At 54.3% G+C, this 19,315-nt stretch overlaps 9 protein-coding genes across 9 annotated transcripts; 4 read left to right on the plus strand and 5 right to left on the minus strand.

Moving 5' to 3' along the window:
* Positions 1 to 88: 88 nt before the first annotated feature.
* On the plus strand, positions 89 to 874 carry PG985_002784 (uncharacterized protein; the record flags this gene model as incomplete). The annotated part of the gene is made up of 1 exon (XM_066822553.1): positions 89 to 874. One exon carries the CDS (start codon positions 89 to 91, stop codon positions 872 to 874), a length of 786 nt encoding a protein of 261 aa, XP_066689985.1.
* A 257-nt stretch (positions 875 to 1,131) lies between these two features.
* PG985_002785 (uncharacterized protein) lies at positions 1,132 to 2,460 on the plus strand (the record flags this gene model as incomplete). Its single annotated transcript, XM_066822554.1, has 2 exons — positions 1,132 to 1,207; positions 1,952 to 2,460. The coding sequence occupies 2 exons, from the start codon at positions 1,132 to 1,134 to the stop codon at positions 2,458 to 2,460; spliced, it is 585 nt and encodes a 194-aa protein (XP_066689986.1).
* A 3,059-nt stretch (positions 2,461 to 5,519) lies between these two features.
* On the plus strand, positions 5,520 to 7,312 carry PG985_002786 (uncharacterized protein; the record flags this gene model as incomplete). Its single annotated transcript, XM_066822555.1, has 4 exons — positions 5,520 to 5,833; positions 5,909 to 6,309; positions 6,375 to 6,648; positions 7,072 to 7,312. 4 exons carry the CDS (start codon positions 5,520 to 5,522, stop codon positions 7,310 to 7,312), a joined length of 1,230 nt encoding a protein of 409 aa, XP_066689987.1.
* A 722-nt stretch (positions 7,313 to 8,034) lies between these two features.
* On the plus strand, positions 8,035 to 9,867 carry PG985_002787 (1-phosphatidylinositol 4-5-bisphosphate phosphodiesterase 1; the record flags this gene model as incomplete). The annotated part of the gene is made up of 1 exon (XM_066822556.1): positions 8,035 to 9,867. One exon carries the CDS (start codon positions 8,035 to 8,037, stop codon positions 9,865 to 9,867), a length of 1,833 nt encoding a protein of 610 aa, XP_066689988.1.
* Positions 9,868 to 10,022: 155 nt separating this feature from the next.
* Positions 10,023 to 11,135, minus strand: PG985_002788 (oxidoreductase- 2OG-Fe(II) oxygenase family; the record flags this gene model as incomplete). Its single annotated transcript, XM_066822557.1, has 2 exons — positions 10,023 to 10,745; positions 10,806 to 11,135. 2 exons carry the CDS (start codon positions 11,133 to 11,135, stop codon positions 10,023 to 10,025), a joined length of 1,053 nt encoding a protein of 350 aa, XP_066689989.1.
* A 1,205-nt stretch (positions 11,136 to 12,340) lies between these two features.
* Positions 12,341 to 14,048, minus strand: PG985_002789 (uncharacterized protein; the record flags this gene model as incomplete). The annotated part of the gene is made up of 2 exons (XM_066822558.1): positions 12,341 to 13,827; positions 13,898 to 14,048. The coding sequence occupies 2 exons, from the start codon at positions 14,046 to 14,048 to the stop codon at positions 12,341 to 12,343; spliced, it is 1,638 nt and encodes a 545-aa protein (XP_066689990.1).
* A 746-nt stretch (positions 14,049 to 14,794) lies between these two features.
* On the minus strand, positions 14,795 to 16,165 carry PG985_002790 (fungal-specific transcription factor domain-containing protein; the record flags this gene model as incomplete). The annotated part of the gene is made up of 1 exon (XM_066822559.1): positions 14,795 to 16,165. One exon carries the CDS (start codon positions 16,163 to 16,165, stop codon positions 14,795 to 14,797), a length of 1,371 nt encoding a protein of 456 aa, XP_066689991.1.
* Positions 16,166 to 16,235: 70 nt separating this feature from the next.
* PG985_002791 (uncharacterized protein) lies at positions 16,236 to 16,838 on the minus strand (the record flags this gene model as incomplete). The annotated part of the gene is made up of 1 exon (XM_066822560.1): positions 16,236 to 16,838. One exon carries the CDS (start codon positions 16,836 to 16,838, stop codon positions 16,236 to 16,238), a length of 603 nt encoding a protein of 200 aa, XP_066689992.1.
* Positions 16,839 to 17,214: 376 nt separating this feature from the next.
* On the minus strand, positions 17,215 to 18,668 carry PG985_002792 (uncharacterized protein; the record flags this gene model as incomplete). Its single annotated transcript, XM_066822561.1, has 2 exons — positions 17,215 to 17,617; positions 17,680 to 18,668. 2 exons carry the CDS (start codon positions 18,666 to 18,668, stop codon positions 17,215 to 17,217), a joined length of 1,392 nt encoding a protein of 463 aa, XP_066689993.1.
* Between the last annotated feature and the right edge of the window lie 647 nt (positions 18,669 to 19,315).

Below are 19,315 nucleotides of genomic sequence, written 5' to 3' on the forward strand. Positions count from 1 at the left end.
GGTGAGGGGATACACTTCCCACCCCTCTTCGACGGCCGCATGAGACATTGCAAAGGTCAAAGCATTCCTCGAGCCCCTCTCCAAGACAATGCCTGGCCACGTAGACGACATCATCAGCAAGGCCCCCAGCGAGGCGAGCGGCGACGAATACCGAGACTACCTCACTGCGATGATAGCAGTAACGGCCGAGCTGCACCGGTCTGTCATGCCAGCACTTCGTAAGCTCTGCGACGATCTCGAACTTGTCACTAGCAAGCGAAAGCACAATACTAGTCTTGATATGTTTCCTGGTGTTGAGAGCCTCGTTGAACAGCATGGCTGCCAAGGATTCATGGAAGTGCTGGCCCTATACCAGTTGTCATCCGTACCCCTCCACCGCGATAATATCGATGAATACGTCGGCGAATTCTTGGAAGGTTGTTGGGAATCGGAACATGCCGGTATCCAGCACTTGTTGTGGGGAGAAGTCACCAAGACCGTTCTCATCGCATTGCGCGTGTGTTTTGCCATGTCCCTCCTGATGCGGAGCCTGCTGATTACTGAGAATCGTGTGGTCGATGTCCCGGACGAGGAGAGAGCCATCTACACAGGTGTCAGCACTCTCAAGGAGATGCTCGAGCTCTTCGGAGTAATGTGTACAAAGGCCACCGAGTTCGTCAAGAACAGCACAACCGGCGTCGCTGTCTATCAGTTCCCAGAGGCCATCCTCGACGATCCCTTCATAAAGGGCCTCCTCCAACCTGCCATCGATGAGCTTGGACCTTATCCCTCCGCCGGCCCCACGTTCACTCCAGCTCAGCTGCTGAATGCGAATGATGACAGCTGGGAAGCGATGGCGCGCGCCGCACAGGCATCCTCACCTCATTCTGCTTGACAGTCCGGCGGCACCGGGTCGAGCGTGTCACCGTCTGACAAGGACATCGTGTTGGAGAATGCAGTGGCTGGCATTCCTGATCACCATAGAACTACGCAGATCCCTCACGACAAATCACCCTATGGCGACGGCCATGATGCACAGCTAAGCGGCGCACACGAAGGACATGATGGGTCTGATATTCACACTGGCTTGGTTTGATCGACGATGACGAGCAGACTGAGCAGGAATGGACGGGCGAGGCTGCTGATGCGAGTATGGACGCGGGAAATGAGACTGGCTACGAGGTGGGTGGCCTCCGTTGTCAGCACAACATCTGGATTTCGTGTCCCAGTGAGCAAGACTAGTGCCATCATAATATAAACGTCTGCATTATACGGGAGGTTCAGTAGTCGTGTTTGCGTGCTGTATTCTGCAAGATCTGTGTGTAATAACTATGAGCAATAATAGATTGCTAATAGTCAATAGCATTGTTTCCTTACTCAGAGAACAACCATGTTAACAACCTTTCTAAAGAAGGGCTAATTGTTTCCTCTGGTCACAGTTTGGCTTAGCCACCTTCTTCCACCGCCATCCGTATTAGATACCAGTCAATTGCCATTTGTTTGCTTTGAGGGAAACCATTTGTTACGCTATCTAGCCTGTGGCCATCTTTCCATAACTTTATACTAATACCAATATAATATGTCTTCTCTCACCAGCCCTTCACCTTTAGCACTTCCATCCCTCCCATCCTCCTCTGGCATTCTAAATTTGCTGATTCTCCCAACTCGCCACTTTTTCACCTGTTCAAGTTACAGGTACGTATACATTCCAATCCTTTTAATGCTATTCTCGATTTCCTGACGATAAATTTTGTCAGCCCTCACTTACGTTTCACCTTCCATGCCTAACCCGGTCCATTTTTGGCTGTATAAATACCACTTAAAGTTCCACCTCCATGTCTTTCTTTCCCAAAAGCCCTATGCTACTCACCTTTTCTGGGGGCTTCAAGATCCAACGCACGCTCTCAGAACCGCTCCAGAGAGGAAGAGAACTCAGCATAGGTGTCACATCATGATTCTCATTGGCGGACAGGACCACCAACAGCCGAGACACCTGCCGTTGACGGGGCTCCATGGAACGTCCGAGGCGTCCAGCCAACGCGCCCGAATGTCAAGGATGTCATCGAGGGCAAGGAACTGCCCGACATTCTGTATGGTGCCACATGGGTCGACAAGGCTACTAAGGACAACCCAAAGGAACGCGTGCTGAAGCCGGACGCCAGAGTCCCTGTCATCGCCCAGCAGAAGACGGCACCTGATCACGCCAGTCAGCCATTGCTGGCATCGGGCATCAAGTTCTTCAAGTCCTACGACCTCCCTTCAGAGGTAGAGGACGACCTGAAGCTGATCATCAAGGCGTTGGCTCCTACTGACATTCTGGAGCCGTTCGGCCTGATGAAGCTTGCCCTACTCAACTGGTGGACTGACAGTCCAGCTGACAAGATCAGCGACTACCTGGTCTACTTCAAGACCATGGTCCTCTATGTGCTCCGAATCAACCTGGCGGCATTCCCCACGACACCCGTCTTCATGAAGGCATGACGAGCCGTCGATAAAGCAGTCTAGGGAGCTGCGGCCGACTTGCAGGCGGTGCCGGACTTGGATGTGATCGCTGCAAGAATCAGGGACGCATTAGATGACTGGAGGCCCAAGGTGCTTGGTGCCCTTTGGCCCTGCGACATCAAGTGTTCCGGTCAGAGACCACTCGGCTCACGGGACCCCCGCACTCGCGAGGTTAATGTCGCGGTCAACAAAACCAATGATCTGCTGGGGGATCTACGACGATATATGTACCCCGACTACTGCTACGATCAGGCCTTGCTCCTCGACAATACGCGTGATACGAACAAGCTCTACAGCACCATCACCCACCACAGCCAGGACCCGACCTGGGGAGGCGGCCTCATACCCGAGACCACGTTAAAAACACTCGATGAGAACAACATCGAGTCGACCTTTGAACACAAGCTGTCTGATGTCAAAGATCGCCTCCCCTTAGAAGGAGGTCAACCTGTACTGTGCTGGACCGCTGACGGTGGATATCCATGGCGCTGTCAAGAAGGGTCGGCGCAAGGACGGAGATGGTGAAGGTAAAAATGAGGAGCAAGCTGTTAAATGACTGGTAGGTTTCATCACTATCATCACAGGAAGTGGGCAAGAAAAGATTATATAATATAGCTAACGGGAAAAGAGAAGAATTTAGGTAAAATAAATTTCATTTATACCCGATCGTTTACTACTACTAGAAGAGAAACATCAGCCCAGGGGCATTTGTTCAATACATGGAAGGAACTGTGCCCTGCTTGCCCGTGTATCTAGCATGAGTTCTCACCAAGGGCATCCAAGTTGCTTCCTCCAATGTATCATTGTGAGTCACCTCTGTTCGTGTCCTCATATTCGCCGTCTTCTACGAAAAATTCCGGGGAATTCTCATATACCCCGGTCCACACACAAGCTTGTTTGCGAAAGTTTGCCAGATCCGGCCAGTCGTGTTGGCGATTAATTCTCTAGACAGCAGAGATCACGTCTGATTTATCGTCACCGTCAGTGTAGGTATCATGGACTTCGAGCGAACCGATGAGCACGAACTTCAAGCCTTGGAACTGACCCTAGAGAATGTTGAAAAGGTCGTCCACGGCCCAGACTGGATGCTCGGCACTCCATTCCGCCTCCTTCTCCGGTGCCCGATCGAAGTGGTCGCCGGTGTTCTGCCTGATCGCATCCTCGCATTCGTATTAGTATAATACGCCCTGCCAGTTATTCAATAAGTAGTCCGGCTCACTACGCCCGCCGTAGCTCAGGCTGGTGACATAAGACGGTATACTGTCGACGATCTCAAATGCGCACATTGATCAGGTCGGGCAAGTTCCGATAGCAGCATGGCTACGTCATTTCCAGTGCAGTAGCAAAAGGTAAAAGAGATGACAGATGCCGAATTTGATTGAGCTGCATGTCTGTTGCAGAAGGAAAAAGACAAAAAAAAAGAAGCTGCTCAGTATGAGGCTTGAACTCATGGCCTTCGCATTACTTAAGTATTCTGGTGAGAGAATATTAGTACGACGCTCTAACCAACTGAGCTAACCGAGCTATTGATCCAATCGCTGAGACGATTGGTCGGTGGTTGGTTGTTGAAGATTGTCTCGTTACTGGAGTACATATCGGTGGAAGAAAAGCTGGTCGTGAAGATTTGCATCTCGGTGGGTAACGATTGATGCATGGCGGCACTCTAAGTTGTGATTGGCCAATACGGGCAACCATGAGTCACATCCTTGTCTTCTCAGACTTCAGATGAAGTACCGGTATCGTACTCTTGGCAATTGATTGCTGTGCATTCCCGCATACGACAATTGGCGTCGACTTCCAGCTATCCGGCAAATGCGGCTCACATATGCCGGTACCCAGATCTGAACGTCGACTCTGCTCAGGACTTACCAAGTCCCAGTTGTCCGAAATGTGCGAATCCGGGTCCCACTTTAGTTAACTCCATTTTCAGAGACGGCAGCTATGTGTATACCATTGGCATGTTGGTAGAAGCTTTTTGGTATATAAGATGAGATCATATTACTGTCATAAGTTTTTTGAACATGTCTCTGCTTCTCATCCCTCCAGAGTCCTTAGTCCTGGCTATCCCACTACCCCTGGAATAGATCTACAGAGTTTCCTCTTCTGATCAACCGACCTCTTGCTCCCTCAGTATATCCGGCAAGCTCGCAGCAATGCCGGTACAGAACATGGAAAATGACCATTCAGCTCCTTCCGGGGTGGCAACGAGCTTGGAAAAGCAAGACCGTCAAGATGTGTTTGATAATACCCGAATGGTTGAGGTCACCTACCCGCCCCTTTTCAGACGAACCATCATTGTCCTTAGTCTCATGTTGGCAACATTCTTGGTGAGTATAAGATCAAGTCAGGTTTACTTTTGACTCCTTTTAAGCGAGAAGGCTAACCAATGCTCCCGCTCTGACAGATTGCCTTGGACATGAGTATCATTGGTACCGCAATTCCCATGATCACGACCGAATTCAACAGCATGGCCGACGCTGGTTGGTACGGCAGGTATGTAGGAATGCAGTCATATACTGGTACTTAGTCAGGAAGTTGAAGATATATGTACGCAATACTGACCCTTGCCCCCTTCCCACATCAGTGCATTCTTCCTCACGCTGGCCGCCTTCATCTCCGCCTGGGGCAAAGCCTACAAGTTCTTCTCGCTGCGCCTCGTCTACGTCACGGCCGTCTTCCTCTTCGAAGTCGGCAGTCTGCTGTGTGCCCTCGCCCCGAGCAGCCTTGCGCTGACATGCGGCCGTGCGATCCAGGGCCTCGGCGGCGCGGGCATCGCGGGCGGCGGCTACACCATCACGGCGTTCGTGTGCCCGCCGAGCGTGCAGCCCATTGTCATTGGACTTATGGGGTCGGTTTTTACGGTTGCCAGTATTGCCGGTCCCTTGCTCGGGGGCGTTTTTACTTCCGATGTTACTTGGTATGTGTCTACTTACTCAAGGCCCCCTTTTTGGCAATTTGACGACTGATCTCGAGAGGGGGCGGATAGGCGATGGTGCTTTTACATCAACCTCCCCATTGGAGGTGTCACGATTATTTCGATGCTTATCTGGTTCAGAACGCCAGCTGCGGCCAAGGCGAGCCATGGAACTCCTTGGAGAGAGGTCCTACTAAGCTTTGATCCTGTCGGATCGGTCCTGGTGTTTGCCGGCGTTCTCTGCTTCTTTCTTGCCATCCAATGGGGAGGCATCGCATTCGAATGGAAGTCCGCCACCGAGATCGGGTTGCTGGTCGGATGTGTTGTCATCTTGGCCCTCTTCACCATCAATGAATGGTACCAGGGAGACCGCGCTCTCATTGTTTACCGCCTCCTCCGTAAAAGATCTATTGGAGCAACCGCCGGGTTTATATTCTTGTAGGTTGAAATTCCTCCCCTGAACTGGCCTGTTCTCCCAAATATTCTCGAACTCTGTTCTGTTTTAGGATCCAGGTCGCTGACATCCCACGGCGTGCTTAGTCTCAACGCCGGCAACATTGCTCTGCAGTACCAACTTCCCATTTACTTCCAGGCCATCCAGGGTGATTCCCCTGTCCAATCCGGAATCAAAATGATCCCCTCCATCCTGGCCACAGCTCTCGCGACCGCCATTGGCTCGGGTCTGGCCGGCAAGGTCCAGGTCTTCCAGCCTTTCCTCGTCGCGTCGGGGATCGTCTCGACCATCGGCTGTGGCCTCATCTTCACATTCGGCCTCAACGAGAGTTTGGGTGCCATCATCGGCTACCAGATACTGTATGGCGTGGGCACGGGGCTGGGAGTCCAGCTTCCCAACCTCGTGGCGACGATCACGAGCGCACCCGAGGACGTGTCGACTGCCGTCTCTACTGTTTCATGTAAGTCTCAACTACTACAACGGCTTCTCTTTCAACTGTTCCGGTGCTGACAGTAACGTGCACAGTCTTCATGCTCCTGGCCGGAGGCTGGGGCGTGGCCGTGACCGACGCCGTGCTGAACAACATGCTCCTGCTGAGGGTCCCCCATTACGCGCCCGCTTTAGACGGCGAGGCGGTGCTGGCGGTGGGCGCAGCCGGCATCAAAGACGCCTTCTCGGGCGACATACTGGAGGGGGTGCGCCTGGCCTACCTTGATGGTCTTCACGCCGGCTGGGCTCTGGGCACCGCCGCCTTCGGCTTGGCCTGTCTCTGTGCCCTGCTTCCCAAGTGGCCCGGCCGGTTGGTAGCTCCTCCCGGGGCCTTGGGCTCAAAGCATACAGTAGGAGCCGTTGCGTAGGCCTATGAAGGTTTTCTACGTTTCCCCCAATCCCTAACAAGCCTACCTAGCAGAAATACAAGACTCACAGAGAGTAGGTTGCCCTTGAGACAGACAAACAAGAAAAAAAGCTCTTGCAGAGATACTCCGAAGGGGGGAACAACCTAGGCTGCCAGCTCGCTACTTGTATTCGAAATTCAACAAGATACAGGCAACGATGTCGGGGCTGCTTTTTATACAATTTGAATCTATACTTGATGAATATAATGATATAGCCTTAATACAGCAAGCAATTCTGTAAAATATCATCCTTTGCACATTCCCACTTTGTGTCTTATCGTTGTACGCGGCTAAAACCCACGATATCACCTCTTCGAGCCTGCCAGCCACCGTGAAGCCTTCGTCCACCGCGATAAGGACCTGCGTTGGCTCGTCTGGGTGACCCACTCCGATATTGAACCGACCCGGGAGGCCTCTCACCCTGGCCGACCGGCTCATCCACGCAAAATCGGTTCATTGACCGACCTGGAAAAGACTCCGTTCATAGGCACACCGCAATGCTGCCCCGAAGCCCTATGTATCCCGAGTGCTACTTACTCCCTGACGACAAGTGGACCAGACTGCTAGTCCAATCGCACCGAGACCCACTGCGGAAATGTTGCTAGCATAGCCACGCGGCACTCGATGCCGCAGACGGGCACATGCTCAAAAAAACAAAAGTGCTGTCGTGCCAAAACCACGGATAGGCCCTGCATATCTACACAGCATTTCCATGTGAGAATGGTTGATTAGCCTTGCCGTATTGTCTGGAACGGTCCGATAACCAACAGGTGTCGCGGAACTTCCCGTTGTTGTGAATCAGGACCAAAAAAAGTCTGACTTGCTAGGGAATTATAGTGCAAAAACATAACAGTATAATGCTATCAATTGTATAAGTTCCCTTGTCAGCATTGAACACTTCACTCTAAGGTCTCAAAGGTCCATCCCTCGACCCAATAAACATTTCCTCTCGTACCGTCTTGAGTCTACAGAACATGCAGCTTGGGCATGACCCCAGACCCGCGGATCGTGGATCCTTGGCCGATACCCACCATCACTCAGCCTCAAATAGTCTATCGAAGTGCGGCTAGCCGGGTAAGGCGGCATGGCATCTCGGGACCCGCAACATCCGCGACCCTGGATTTGACTGATACTTATATCTCGAGCATCGCGTGAGATTCAATGCAGCCAACTTTTGAGTCCATAATCGCATCGTCATTCTTCTGTCTCCTGGAGCCGAGCTCGAAACCATACACGCCCCACTTCCCCTGACTCCCCCGGCCTCTCTATCTTGCACACTGCCAAACAAAATGGTGGCAGCTTGGAACCCTCCCCGGTTCGACGCGCCCATCCTGGCCGGTCTGCAGACCGTCTTCGACAGGCACGCCGGCCCGGACCGGCGGTGGAGCCCCGAGCAAGCCGATGCCTTCTTCCATCACGTCCAGGCTGACAACCCCCAGCGCCAGTCGGACGGGGGCCTCGACTTCGACGGCTTCGTGCACTACATGACGTCGCCGGCGGCCGAGGCCCTGCGCCCGGCCCCGGCGGCCCAGCAGGACCTGTCCTGGCCGCTCAACAGCTACTTCGTGAGCAGCAGCCACAACACCTACCTCGAGGGCAACCAGCTCACCAGCGACTCTACCACGGACGCCTACAAGAAAGTGCTGCTGGGCGGCTGCCGCTGCATAGAGATCGACGTGTGGGACGGCACCGAGCGCTTCACCGACGCCCTCAACGACGGCGACAACGTCCAGGAGGGAGCCTCGACCGAAGAAGGCGCCCCGCGCGAGTTTGCGGGCGAGAAGGTGGGTTTCCGGCTGCGGACCCTGATGAAGGTCAGCGGCTGGGTGACGGACAACCTCCTGAACGAAAAGGGCAAGCGGGATATGGCCGAGATCAACCAGAACTGGAGCAAGATGGCGGTGGCCGAGCCCCGCGTGCTTCACGGCAACACCCTCACGAAGGAGATCACGTTCCGCGCCGTATGCGAGACGGTCAAGAAGTACGCCTTCCAGACCAGCGACCTGCCCATCGTCGTCAGTCTCGAAGTCCACTGCTCGCCGGAGCAGCAGGAGATGATGGTCGCCATCATGGAAGAGGTCTGGGGCGGGCATCTGCTGCCACCGGTGGAGCTCGAGGAGATGGACAGGTTGGCCCCCGCCCCCGCCGACCTGCGCAACAAGATCCTGGTCAAGGTCAAGTACGTGCCGCCCAAGCAGGAGCGCGGCGGCGAGGACGTGACGGAAGACGTCGAAGAGGGCATCGAGGGTTTCGAAGCGCAAGAGGGGGCGCCCGCCGAGCAGGCCAAGCCGCCCAAGATCATCGAGATGCTCAGCCGGCTGGGCATCTTCACGCGCGGCGTCTCCTTCAAAGCCATGGAGCAGGCCGAGGCCGAGATGCCGCACCACATCTTCTCGCTCTCCGAGGCCATGGTAGATAACACCCACCAGCAGAACACGGACAAGTTCTTCAAGCACAACAAGAGCTACCTGATGCGCAGCTACCCGGCCGGCACCCGCGTCGACTCGTCCAACTTCGACCCGGCGGGCCACTGGCGCAAAGGCATCCAGTTCGCCGCCCTCAACTGGCAGACCTGGGATAAGGGCCGGATGATGAACGACGCCATGTTCGAGGGGAGTCTGGGCTACGTGCTCAAGCCCGACGGGTACCGCGGCCTCAAGCCGGGTATGGAGTCCGTACCCGAGCCCTGGGTCCCGAATCGGACCCTGCAGCACTTCGCCGTCCACATCCTCGCCGTGCAGAACCTACCGTTACCCGCCGACGTGCGCTCCAGTGACCAGCTGCACCCCTACCTCACCATGGAGCTGTCCGTCGAGCCCCACCCACTCGATGCTAGCAAGCGGGAGCCGTACAAGGCGCAGACCAAGACGGAGCAGGGCCTCAACCCAGACTTCGCGCAGGAGGCGTTCACCTTCACCGACATCGATGGCGTGACACCGGAGCTATCTTTTGTCGTGTTCCGAGTCTGGGACAGCCGGCCGGGGATCGATCCCGTGATAGCAGGTGCGTGCCTCCGGCTGGATCGGATGAAGAGCGGATACCGCTTCATCCGATTAAAGGATGGCCAGGGGATGGCCACTGAAGGCCTTATGCTGGTCAAGATTGAGAATAGGATGGTATGAGATGCGTCTAATATGGATCATAAGTACGAATGCTTGAAGTATAAAACGTCTAAAGACAGTTAATATCCCAAATATGATGTTGAGCGATGGTTATTCTCTCAAACGATCCGAAAACAACTTGACTATGGCGGCTTGATAATTACCCTTATATTTGGTCAACTCACCAACCCCCTGCCTCCAGTCAGGATCTGGTCAATACTGTTGCCTCCACTACGCTCTCCCCTAAGAACCTTGAATTTTCTCCGGATCCACTCGCCGCTCGTGATCGGGTCTTCTTGGTCAGGCACTGGCTGGGGGATCTTAGGGCTATCCAGGGTCCGCAGCACCGTGCGATCCTCGGGCCGCATCAGGTACGCGATGCTGTAGCGCTCGCTCATCGGGCGTCCCTCGACGGGGCCGACGCAGTGCAGAGCGCTCTTAAGAACCCCGTTGGTCAGGAGGGATAGGCAGTCGCCGATGTTCACGACAGCGTGCCCGGGTCGCGGTGACACGTACTGCCACGGCAACGACGACGACTCTTGGTCCTGGTCTTTGTTTGAGACGTCGTGTGGCAACACCTTCAGACCCGGAGTACTGGAAAAGACGAAGGTCAGGCTGCCCATGTCCGTGTGCGGCACGTGGGGCTGGCAAGACGTATCGGAATCGGCATGGTACTTGAGCAGGCGCAGGATATCAGGCGAAGGGTGCGACAGCTCTTGGAAGTCCTCGAGGCGCTGGCCCGCCGGCAGCACGAGGGAAGCCGATAGAGAGCTGAAGATCAGATGCGCAGCAGAGCAGAGCCCCCGGACAATTCCACGAAGCGGATCGAGGTTGCTGGCGATCAGAGGTGGGTATGAAAACGGGGCGTTGGAGAGTTGAAGAAGCCCGTCACGTGGAAGCTGGAAAAGTTCAGCGCTGTCCAATACTGTCTGGTATGTTCTTCAGCATGCAAAGCTTACCACCCAGGTCTCAAACCCATCGGTCTTGTCCGTAGTGACGAAGTTGCGGCCTTTGGGCTTGTATCCGTTGACCTTCAAGTCGGAGATTTCGTCCACGTCAAAGAGGCTTTTGACGTCAGGTGCATAGTTGAACAGGCGCTCGGATACTTTGAAGACAGACTCCACGTCGTTGAGAAGTACCGAATAGTTTGGGTGCGTGAGATCCAGGTAGAAGAACCCATCTTTGGTGCATGCTTGAAGCAACAGATCCTGTTCCAAATCCGAGCCAGACTCAAGCTCAAATAACGATATGGTGCGAAGACCGGCAACCTTCTCGCCAGTAATATCCATCTCTGGAAGACCGTAATCAAACACAAGAAGGCCAAAAGTAAATCAACGCAGTGGGAAATTGGTTTCTCCTGCAAAAAGCCAATGTGGCGCTAGTGAGCCCTATGGTGGCGGGCTGGAAAAGCAAAGAAACGCGAAAGCTTAACCAACGCAAGGGGCAATGCAAACATCTACCTCCGTCCCTGAACCAGAGGCAAAGTAGCCAATGGGCATAAGCTCAGCCAACCTGCGAGTGACTAGATGTTGGCAAACAGTTGGGGCGCTGGAAGTCCAAGCATCGATTATCAAGTTTCCTCAACTTGTTCAACTTTGTTTGAGCGGCCGAGAAGGCCCGTCACATTTAGATCAGGTACGCCTCGGGCGATGCAAAGCACAAGGTCCACCCACCCGTGAACGCCCCCTTTTTCCTTGGGGAAGGGTATAAGAACATCGCTAGCCACCACAGGTCCATTTTCGATATTGAAAAACACGCAATTGAACCGGGTGCAGCTTCAAATATTTTCATTGGCGTTATAGTTTACATACTGCGAAAACATCGTCCCGATAAAAACCCTGTCTTGGGCGTAAGATGATTGGTATGGTCAGGCTGTACTTGGAATAGGGGGTAGGATTCGACCAAGGCTCAATGATGAAGTATAAGTACTTAGTAGCATACGAGGTCCCATCCAATACTCCCTGTTTTAAGATACGGCGTGAAATAATGATTATACTCAGCAATGACCTCCCTTCGATGGCTCTGGTTGTAAGCGAACTACACCAGAGCCAAAGTTTCCAGTTCTGGACGGGCGCATCTGTTCTGGAGGATGGAAGAAGGACCAGAAGACGAATCGAATCATCTAACTCAAGACGGGCGTGTTGGTAGGTCGCTGCCATGGCGCAAAAGATGTGTCGGTAGTTTCAAATGCCTGAAATGTGGTGATGATGTCGGTTGCGAAAGAGAGGGCGCGATTGGCGACATTTGTATTAGGAGATCAAGGCTCAAGCTGAACCTGGCATCACGTGGGAGGACATTCAGTTCAGCGAATCAGTGAGCATCCAGGGGTACTCAGCTTCGGACAGAACACGCTTCAGAATCCTAACCAATCAAGGCAACACCCCAACAAGCCTCAAAACAAAAAGAACAGCGCGTGTTGTGTGTAGTGATCATTTCTGTAATTGGGTACCGTAGCCCTAGCTTCCTGCATGCTCCTCAACTCGGCGTGTTCCTTTCATGTTTCCTGGCTCATTGACTTCGACTCCTGTTCCAATTGGCTCACGACAGCTTTTTGGACTGCTTCTCCCACCAACCGCATCCTAACACAGCGCTTCCCCCCGTCGCTTTTACTCTGGCGGAAGAGCCTCGGACCGTGACTGTCACCGGCTAGAGACGCAGAGATGACATTCTCGAAATCCATCGGGTTGAAGTCGGGGGCTTCGCGCCAGAGCCGGGTCCGCAGGATCTCCGCGAACACGAACACGCCAGCGACGCCGTTGAGGATGAAGCTGGCCAGGACGTAGCCGCTCGTACCGATGCGGAATGCGGGGGCATCGAGGTCGGCCGTGACGTTGTAGGACTCCGCCAGGACCACAAGCTGGGCGGCGGAGAGCGCCCCGAGCAGGCTGTCGACCATGGATTCTAGCGTGAGAGCAACCCCGTACGGAGTCGAGTCGTTCCGGCTAGTACGGCCGCCCTGAATGGACTGGAGGGTCGCGACATTGGTGAGAAATGTGTCGCAGAGGAGCGACTTCCACTGCGTGGCGCCGAAGACCTGGCCCATCATGTTCAATCTCCGGGTTGCGGCGCGGGCCAAAGGGACTCGGCCTTCCCACCCCGCCAGCGTCTGGGTTGGCCGTACCTCGATCGTATGGTTTGTCACGTTCACTGCCACATCAAACAAGGTCGTCTCATAGAAGATCTGGCACTGGAGCTTGTCGAGGAACCCGTACGTACTGTCCGGCAAAGTGGCAAATGCGGCGTAGTAGGTGCCCTGCTCGTCGGCGGGCTCGGACGTCGTGCCCATGACGCACGCCTCCCTGTCGTCCAGGGCCGTGGTCGCGTAGGCAGACGTGCCATGATTTGGGAAGGATCCATTAGCGGTATAGACATTGAGCGACCAGTTGGCGGGCTTGTCTTCGCGCTGAAGGTGGTACTGAGACGAGTAGTTGTACAGGCACTCGACGGTGGTGTGTACGCCGATCTCCGAATATCTGTACGCCTTGGGTGTCGGCTGGAAGCCGTCTGCCAGTCCCACCGAGCTGCCGACACCAAAGCTGCGGGTCGTGTAGGTATATCCAGTCCTATCCAATTTCGGTTGAGTCGTGATGCCGCCATCAGGGGTAATGGTGTTCCTCGCGTGGTCGATGATGACCCCTCCCTGCCTGAAGTGAGGAACAAACGTGAATTCCCCTTGTGGTGTTATCCTAGTGTAGTTTGCGTCGTCGCCCCAGACATGCCGCAGTGACCAAGTCTCGTTGTAGCTGGGAACAGCGATTGTCGACACCAATGGTCGGGTCGTGGCAATGGGGGTAAAGGCACCAGACCACAAAGCTGCGGGAACGAAGCTCAAGATGAAGAACCCGAGCGTTGCCATACGATGGGGCACAGTCAATGTCCAACCGATCCGCGGTACTGCCAGGTTGTTGGCTAATCGTAGAGTCTCTAGCTTCAAGCCTGTCTTGGCTAGCCTTCTCCTCGTACTCAGATTGATTGCGATTGCTGGGCCGCAAGTTGGTTAGCCTGTGCGATAGTGGCGAATCACTGGGAGTTTCAAAGCTTGAGTACTTACTGGTAGACATAACTACCAATGCGCCGAAGACACTGGATGTGACTTGCACGATGATTGCAGTGGTCGACTGGTTCTCACTAAACCAAGACGCCCCATGAGAAGACCCCCTCCATTCGTATTCGTCCAGAGCAAGCAGGGTTACAGATGCCATATTGGTCAAGAAGAGCACCAATAAAACCGAGCCCCGTTCCAACATTTCAGTCCTCGGGACTTCCATTTTCTTCAATTAACTCGAATTGACAGTTGGCTTTCCAGCATGTTAGTTGTCGGGACTTGAGTGCACATACATAGTTGTTATGTGCCATGAAACAAACAAGAGCTTGGTAAATCAATGATAAGTCGAGCTTGGGAAATCCCAAGCAATGGCTTTTGGTAAGCCATCCGATATTATCTCACATGATCTGGCGATGAGATTGTGCCTTCCATACAGGGTGCGGTACGTTTGTGATCGCTGCCACACTTCTCGCTTCAGCATTGCGATCCGGCTGGCATCGTTTGCCTCGAGAATGTGTCTGTAACATGCGAATCCCGTCACTGAAAAGCAAATATACGACGAATGTGGCCTCCACTACAGTTGTAGCAGATGCCCAAGAGCATGAAAGGTCAACAATTGCTTCCTGTTGCTTTCGAAATTAGCCTAGTCCAAAACTCTTCCGAAAGCCGATCAATACAACGTTGCAGCGGGAGCTAGGGGCTAGATTAGGTAGCCAATTGAGGCTCTGAGCAAGGAGACGCAGCCAAGGTTGCGACTTGTTCAATGTGCACATCCCTGTAAATCCGCGATATGAAGTAAGCGTGAAACATAGATCTCGCGGCTCAGCCCTATGCATCCCACGCAGCACCCCACCCCCACCAGATTGGCCAAACTAGTCGTGGCTATTTTTGGCATCTCGAGAGTCAGATTTGGGAAGGATCCCAGAACGTCCAGTTCGTCGCGCCGACGTTCAGATAATCGTCGAGGTTCATGTCCATTCCGCCAGAGGAACAAAAGTAGTCATCGAGGGAAAACGTGGGTTCCTCGTAGTCAGCACCCGCAGCGCCATTACTAGCAGCGTCCAGCGGCCTTGGATTATCGGTCTTTTCGTGTCGCGAACGAAGCCGCGTGATGAACATTGGGTCCAAGATAGGAAGGCTCGGTGGATTGGCATTCCAGGCTCGAAGTGTAGCCTTACCCACAATAACCTGCATGGCACCCCTTGCCTCCGTGATCTCAAAATGGTTCGAGTACACCTCAGAGACCTTGTCCCACGTCACATTCGCCTCGTCCGCAGTCACGTAGAGCCCAGGCCGGGACAGGCCCATCAGGATACACTTCAGCGCGTCCCAGATGAAGAGCGATTCGATCTTCCAGCGGAAACCCTTGACGCTCGGGTTTCGGTAGAGTGCGTTGTCGGTCTCGAGGATCTTATCAGCGAGAACACACAGGTCTCTCAGCTCCTGGTCGCTCGCATCGGTTCGGGCGGCGAGGCGGGATATCCGGTTCCGCAGCCGCACAGAGTTGGCGGCCGATCGTACATGGCCAAGAAGCACGAAGTGAAGCGGGTTTCCTAGCTCACAGTAACGCAGGTACTTGATCTCGATGGCGCCTTCTACCCGATCTATCATCTTGTCGAGCTCCGCCCCGGTCTTGAGGTCAACAGTGGGGCCAGAGGTCGTAGCTTTGACCCCTGTGCGGTTGTAGAGATCAGACAATTGTGCCTTGACAAGATAGAATATCATCTCCGTAGGGCCTTCTTGTGGTACTGGCTTCTCCGTCATACCAGGCCAAATTTGACTATCGTTGATATTCCTGGGTTGTTTGGTATCCCAGCTGTTGGGTGGTATGGAGATGCCCGTGCCAGAAACTTGGGCAGCGTACCCATCGAGGGGGATGAGTTGCCAGAAGAGCCTGCGTCGCATTTCCACATCAAAGACTGATAGTTCTGCATCCTCCCTATCGTGATGCAGTCCCATCCGCTGAGCAATGCGAACTGCAACCCCAGTCATGATCCAGTAGGTATGAGGGTCACTCGTCAAACGAGTGGCAATCAAATACAACACCAAGGCTTGTAGAACGGTCATGTCTGTAGTCCTAAGCCACGATGCGTTGACCAACGCTTGTCGAAACGCATAGCTAAACTTTGACAGCAACCCCGATCGAGTCTGACCAAGTTCAAGGAGGCACTCTTCGTCAGACATAGAATGCGCGGCAAAGTGATAGATGGCGAAGAGCAGGCACTCGTCTTCCTTGGAGGCATCCACGGGCTGGTGAGTAACTTGTTCAATCATTTTCGCGGTAGTAGGAATATGGAGAATCTTGCAAAGCGGCTCGACATTGTTAGCATGTGCCATCCAAAGCTTATGCGCATCGTGGTGGCTGGGGTGAAAGTCGGAAAGACTTCGAGTGCCTCCAATTAGTGTAGCAGAAATAGGGGTCGGCTGGAGGCGAATCCGGCGATGTTCTTTCAATAGGAGTGTCGTCATTCTGGTCGTAATTGCCGTGTTCAGCCAGTTCATGCAATTCGGCCTCGTCGGCGTCGAGCCAGATGCTGCTGCTGACATACCTGGACTTGCCGTCCCCGGAGATCAAGCGCCCATTCCTCGCCCCGTCGGGTGTCACAGTGTCACCGTTCACTCCACCAGTGACGCATACTCCCGAGTCCGGCAGCAGGCCATGTTCTTGCAGTATCTGTTCATACTGTGCCAATCGAGTGCTGAGGTCGCTCTCTTCGGCTGCAGCCAACGGTGCCCTTCTTTGGGGATCTGAAACTTGGACTGGGCGGCGCCTGCGTCGCTGAGGTGGGGGCGGTGCGCGATATACGCATTCCGCCTTGGTCTTCACACAGCTCGAGCATACGGGTAGTACCCTATCGCATTTGACCTTCCTGCGAACACATGACGTGCACGCAAACGACGACATGGAAGCTCGTTCGGGTTGCCGCTGGAGATCGAGGCTTGGCATTGCCGGAGCTATCGCGATCGGGCGATTGCGTGGGGCGACTGCTCCGGGTTCAATGCATTGGGGCGCCATCATATGGAGGGGCGACACTGCCCATGCCAAAGCGAAATTACTGGGCTGCCCGTAGTTTGCTGTCGTCTATCTTGTAGCGCTTGCTGTGTCTTTTTGGTGTCCTTGAAACTGTCTTTCAAAAGGACGAGATAGAGACGGGATTCGCTGCTGCCCTCGCAGGCAATACCTCCATGAAGCTAAGGAGGCGGGTTACATAAGCAGACAACCACACATGCGCTGGTAGCCTATTTTGAGTGAGTCCAGTGACTAAATGACATGCGTATTGCTGCGAGTCTAACATTGTTTGTATATCTCCTGTTCAGCTGCCCTACTCTTGTTTTGCCTGTTCGAATGATGCATCTTCCAGCTCCCATTCCGGCACAGTCCTGAAGCGATAGTCTTCCAACGGCACATCATTCGCCATCTGGGGCCCAAAAGGAATCAACTTCCCCAAGAGCGTAAAAAGTAACTTGACATTCAATACAAAGCTGGCGAATAAGTGAAGCATGCGTATCCCTAGAGCCGTCTCCGGGTGCATGAGGTACGCCTGGCCAGGGGCAAGATGCTGCGCTTCCTCAACCACCGGACGCATCTTCGCCTCGTACTCGGCCAGAGCAGGTGATGGATCTGGCATGGTCCCTTTGATGAACTCCTGAAGGCATCCGGCTAGATTGTATGCGGCCGTGAAAGCCAGTGTAGTGCCAAGGCCGGAGACAGGGGAAGCACAATATCTACAGTGCGTTGTCAGTCCCTGGCAATTCCAGATTCGGGCTTTAGGAGGGGAAATACTCACCCTGCGTCTCCGAGAAGCACCACTCTCCCTTTACTCCATTTGTTCATCTTGACTTGCGCCACCATGTCGAAGTAGAAGTCATCCGTCGTCTTCATCTCGCGAAGGACCCTTTCGCACTCCCACCCGGCGTCGCAAAAGTGCTCCTCGAGCATAGCCTTCTGGGAACCAACCCCGGCATGTCCCATCGCCGCCAAATCGGCCATCTTTTGGTTCTCCTCCTCTACACTCTTGACCACGGACAAGAGCACCGTGGTCCGCGTGCCGGTCCCGTCCGGCCGCAGCATCACGCCCCGTCGACCCGGCGCATGAAACCAGCGACGCCACTGGTCATCCGTCTTCTCCTCGCGCGGGATGCTGAAGAACCCAGCGTACATGCCCAGCCGCTTGATTCGATCGGCCTCGCCCTCCTCGCCCCAGACCAGCTTCCGCGTCCGACTATGCAGGCCGTCCGCCCCCACCACAAGATCGAAACCCCTTCTGACGCCGCTTTTGGCGAAGCGAACACGGACCTTATCGCCATCCTCCTGCGACAGCTCCTCGACGTAGTCCCCGAAGATATACTCGATACCCCTTCCGCCTTCCTCTTGTTCCACATCCGCACAAACCCTCAAACTATTCCTCCAGCAAATCTCACTCAACCGACCCCTGAGAATCTCGATATCCGCCGTCGGCGTCTGCACCGATCCCGTCCGGTCCGTCGCCGACTGGGCCCAGACACGATCCCGCCCATCGACGAGGCGCACGCCCTCCTCGCCCGTCGTGGACCGGCGCACGAGCCCCTCGATGCCGAGCTGGCGCAGGACGGCCACGCCTGCGCCGCGGACGTCGATATTCTGCCCCCGCGTGTGGGCGACGCGCTCCGATGCTCTTTCCACCACGGTGATGTGCGGTTTCTGCGCCGGAGGCACATCGCTGATTAGGAGCAGGAATGTGGCTAGCGTTGGGCCGGCGACGCCGCAGCCGACGATCAGGATCTCCACGGGAGCCATACTTGAAACCGGTTTGAGTAAGGCCAGGCTCGAATGTATATGTGAATGGGCTGAAGGTGCTGTTGGTAGGCCTAGCTTAGTGTGTTGAATCGAACAGTAAAGAGGAAAGGATGTAATCGACAGAGGAACCAGCCGTCCGACGAAGCCATCTTATATGCCAGCAACCAACCGCGACACAGTCGAAGCTATGTAATAGATCCTAGTATACGTGTTACATCAAGACAGCGAACAGCCGCTTGCGATAGAGGCAACCTTCTAGTTTCGGGCCCGAGAAACACTCCAACCCGATTGGCCCACTTACAAAACCACTAGTGAATAGGGGAGAGTTTGGTATGGTGTTTCTTCTTCTTGATTTTGGGGATTAGCATTGTTCGTAACCCCCTTGTGGAGGATGCGGCGTTGTTTTGTCTATCATACAGCAGTAATATCATGTAATGTCCACATTATACATAAGTAGCCTAAGCAACAAACACCGGCAATGCGAGAACGCCTTTGATGCCAAAGACCTGAGTGGTGTTGTGAGATACCGAGGCTTTGCCGCCCCATGTCTCATGTCCCTTTCGTCGGGCATCCTTCCGTCTACCGCCCACACATTTTTTTGTACACTATTAGAACAATACAATGGTATCAGTCATCCAAAGGCAAGG

Source organism: Apiospora marii (assembly GCF_038362585.1).
Source record: "Apiospora marii strain CBS 49790 chromosome Unknown utg000002l_segment0_segment0, whole genome shotgun sequence".
NCBI lineage: Eukaryota > Fungi > Ascomycota > Sordariomycetes > Amphisphaeriales > Apiosporaceae > Apiospora > Apiospora marii.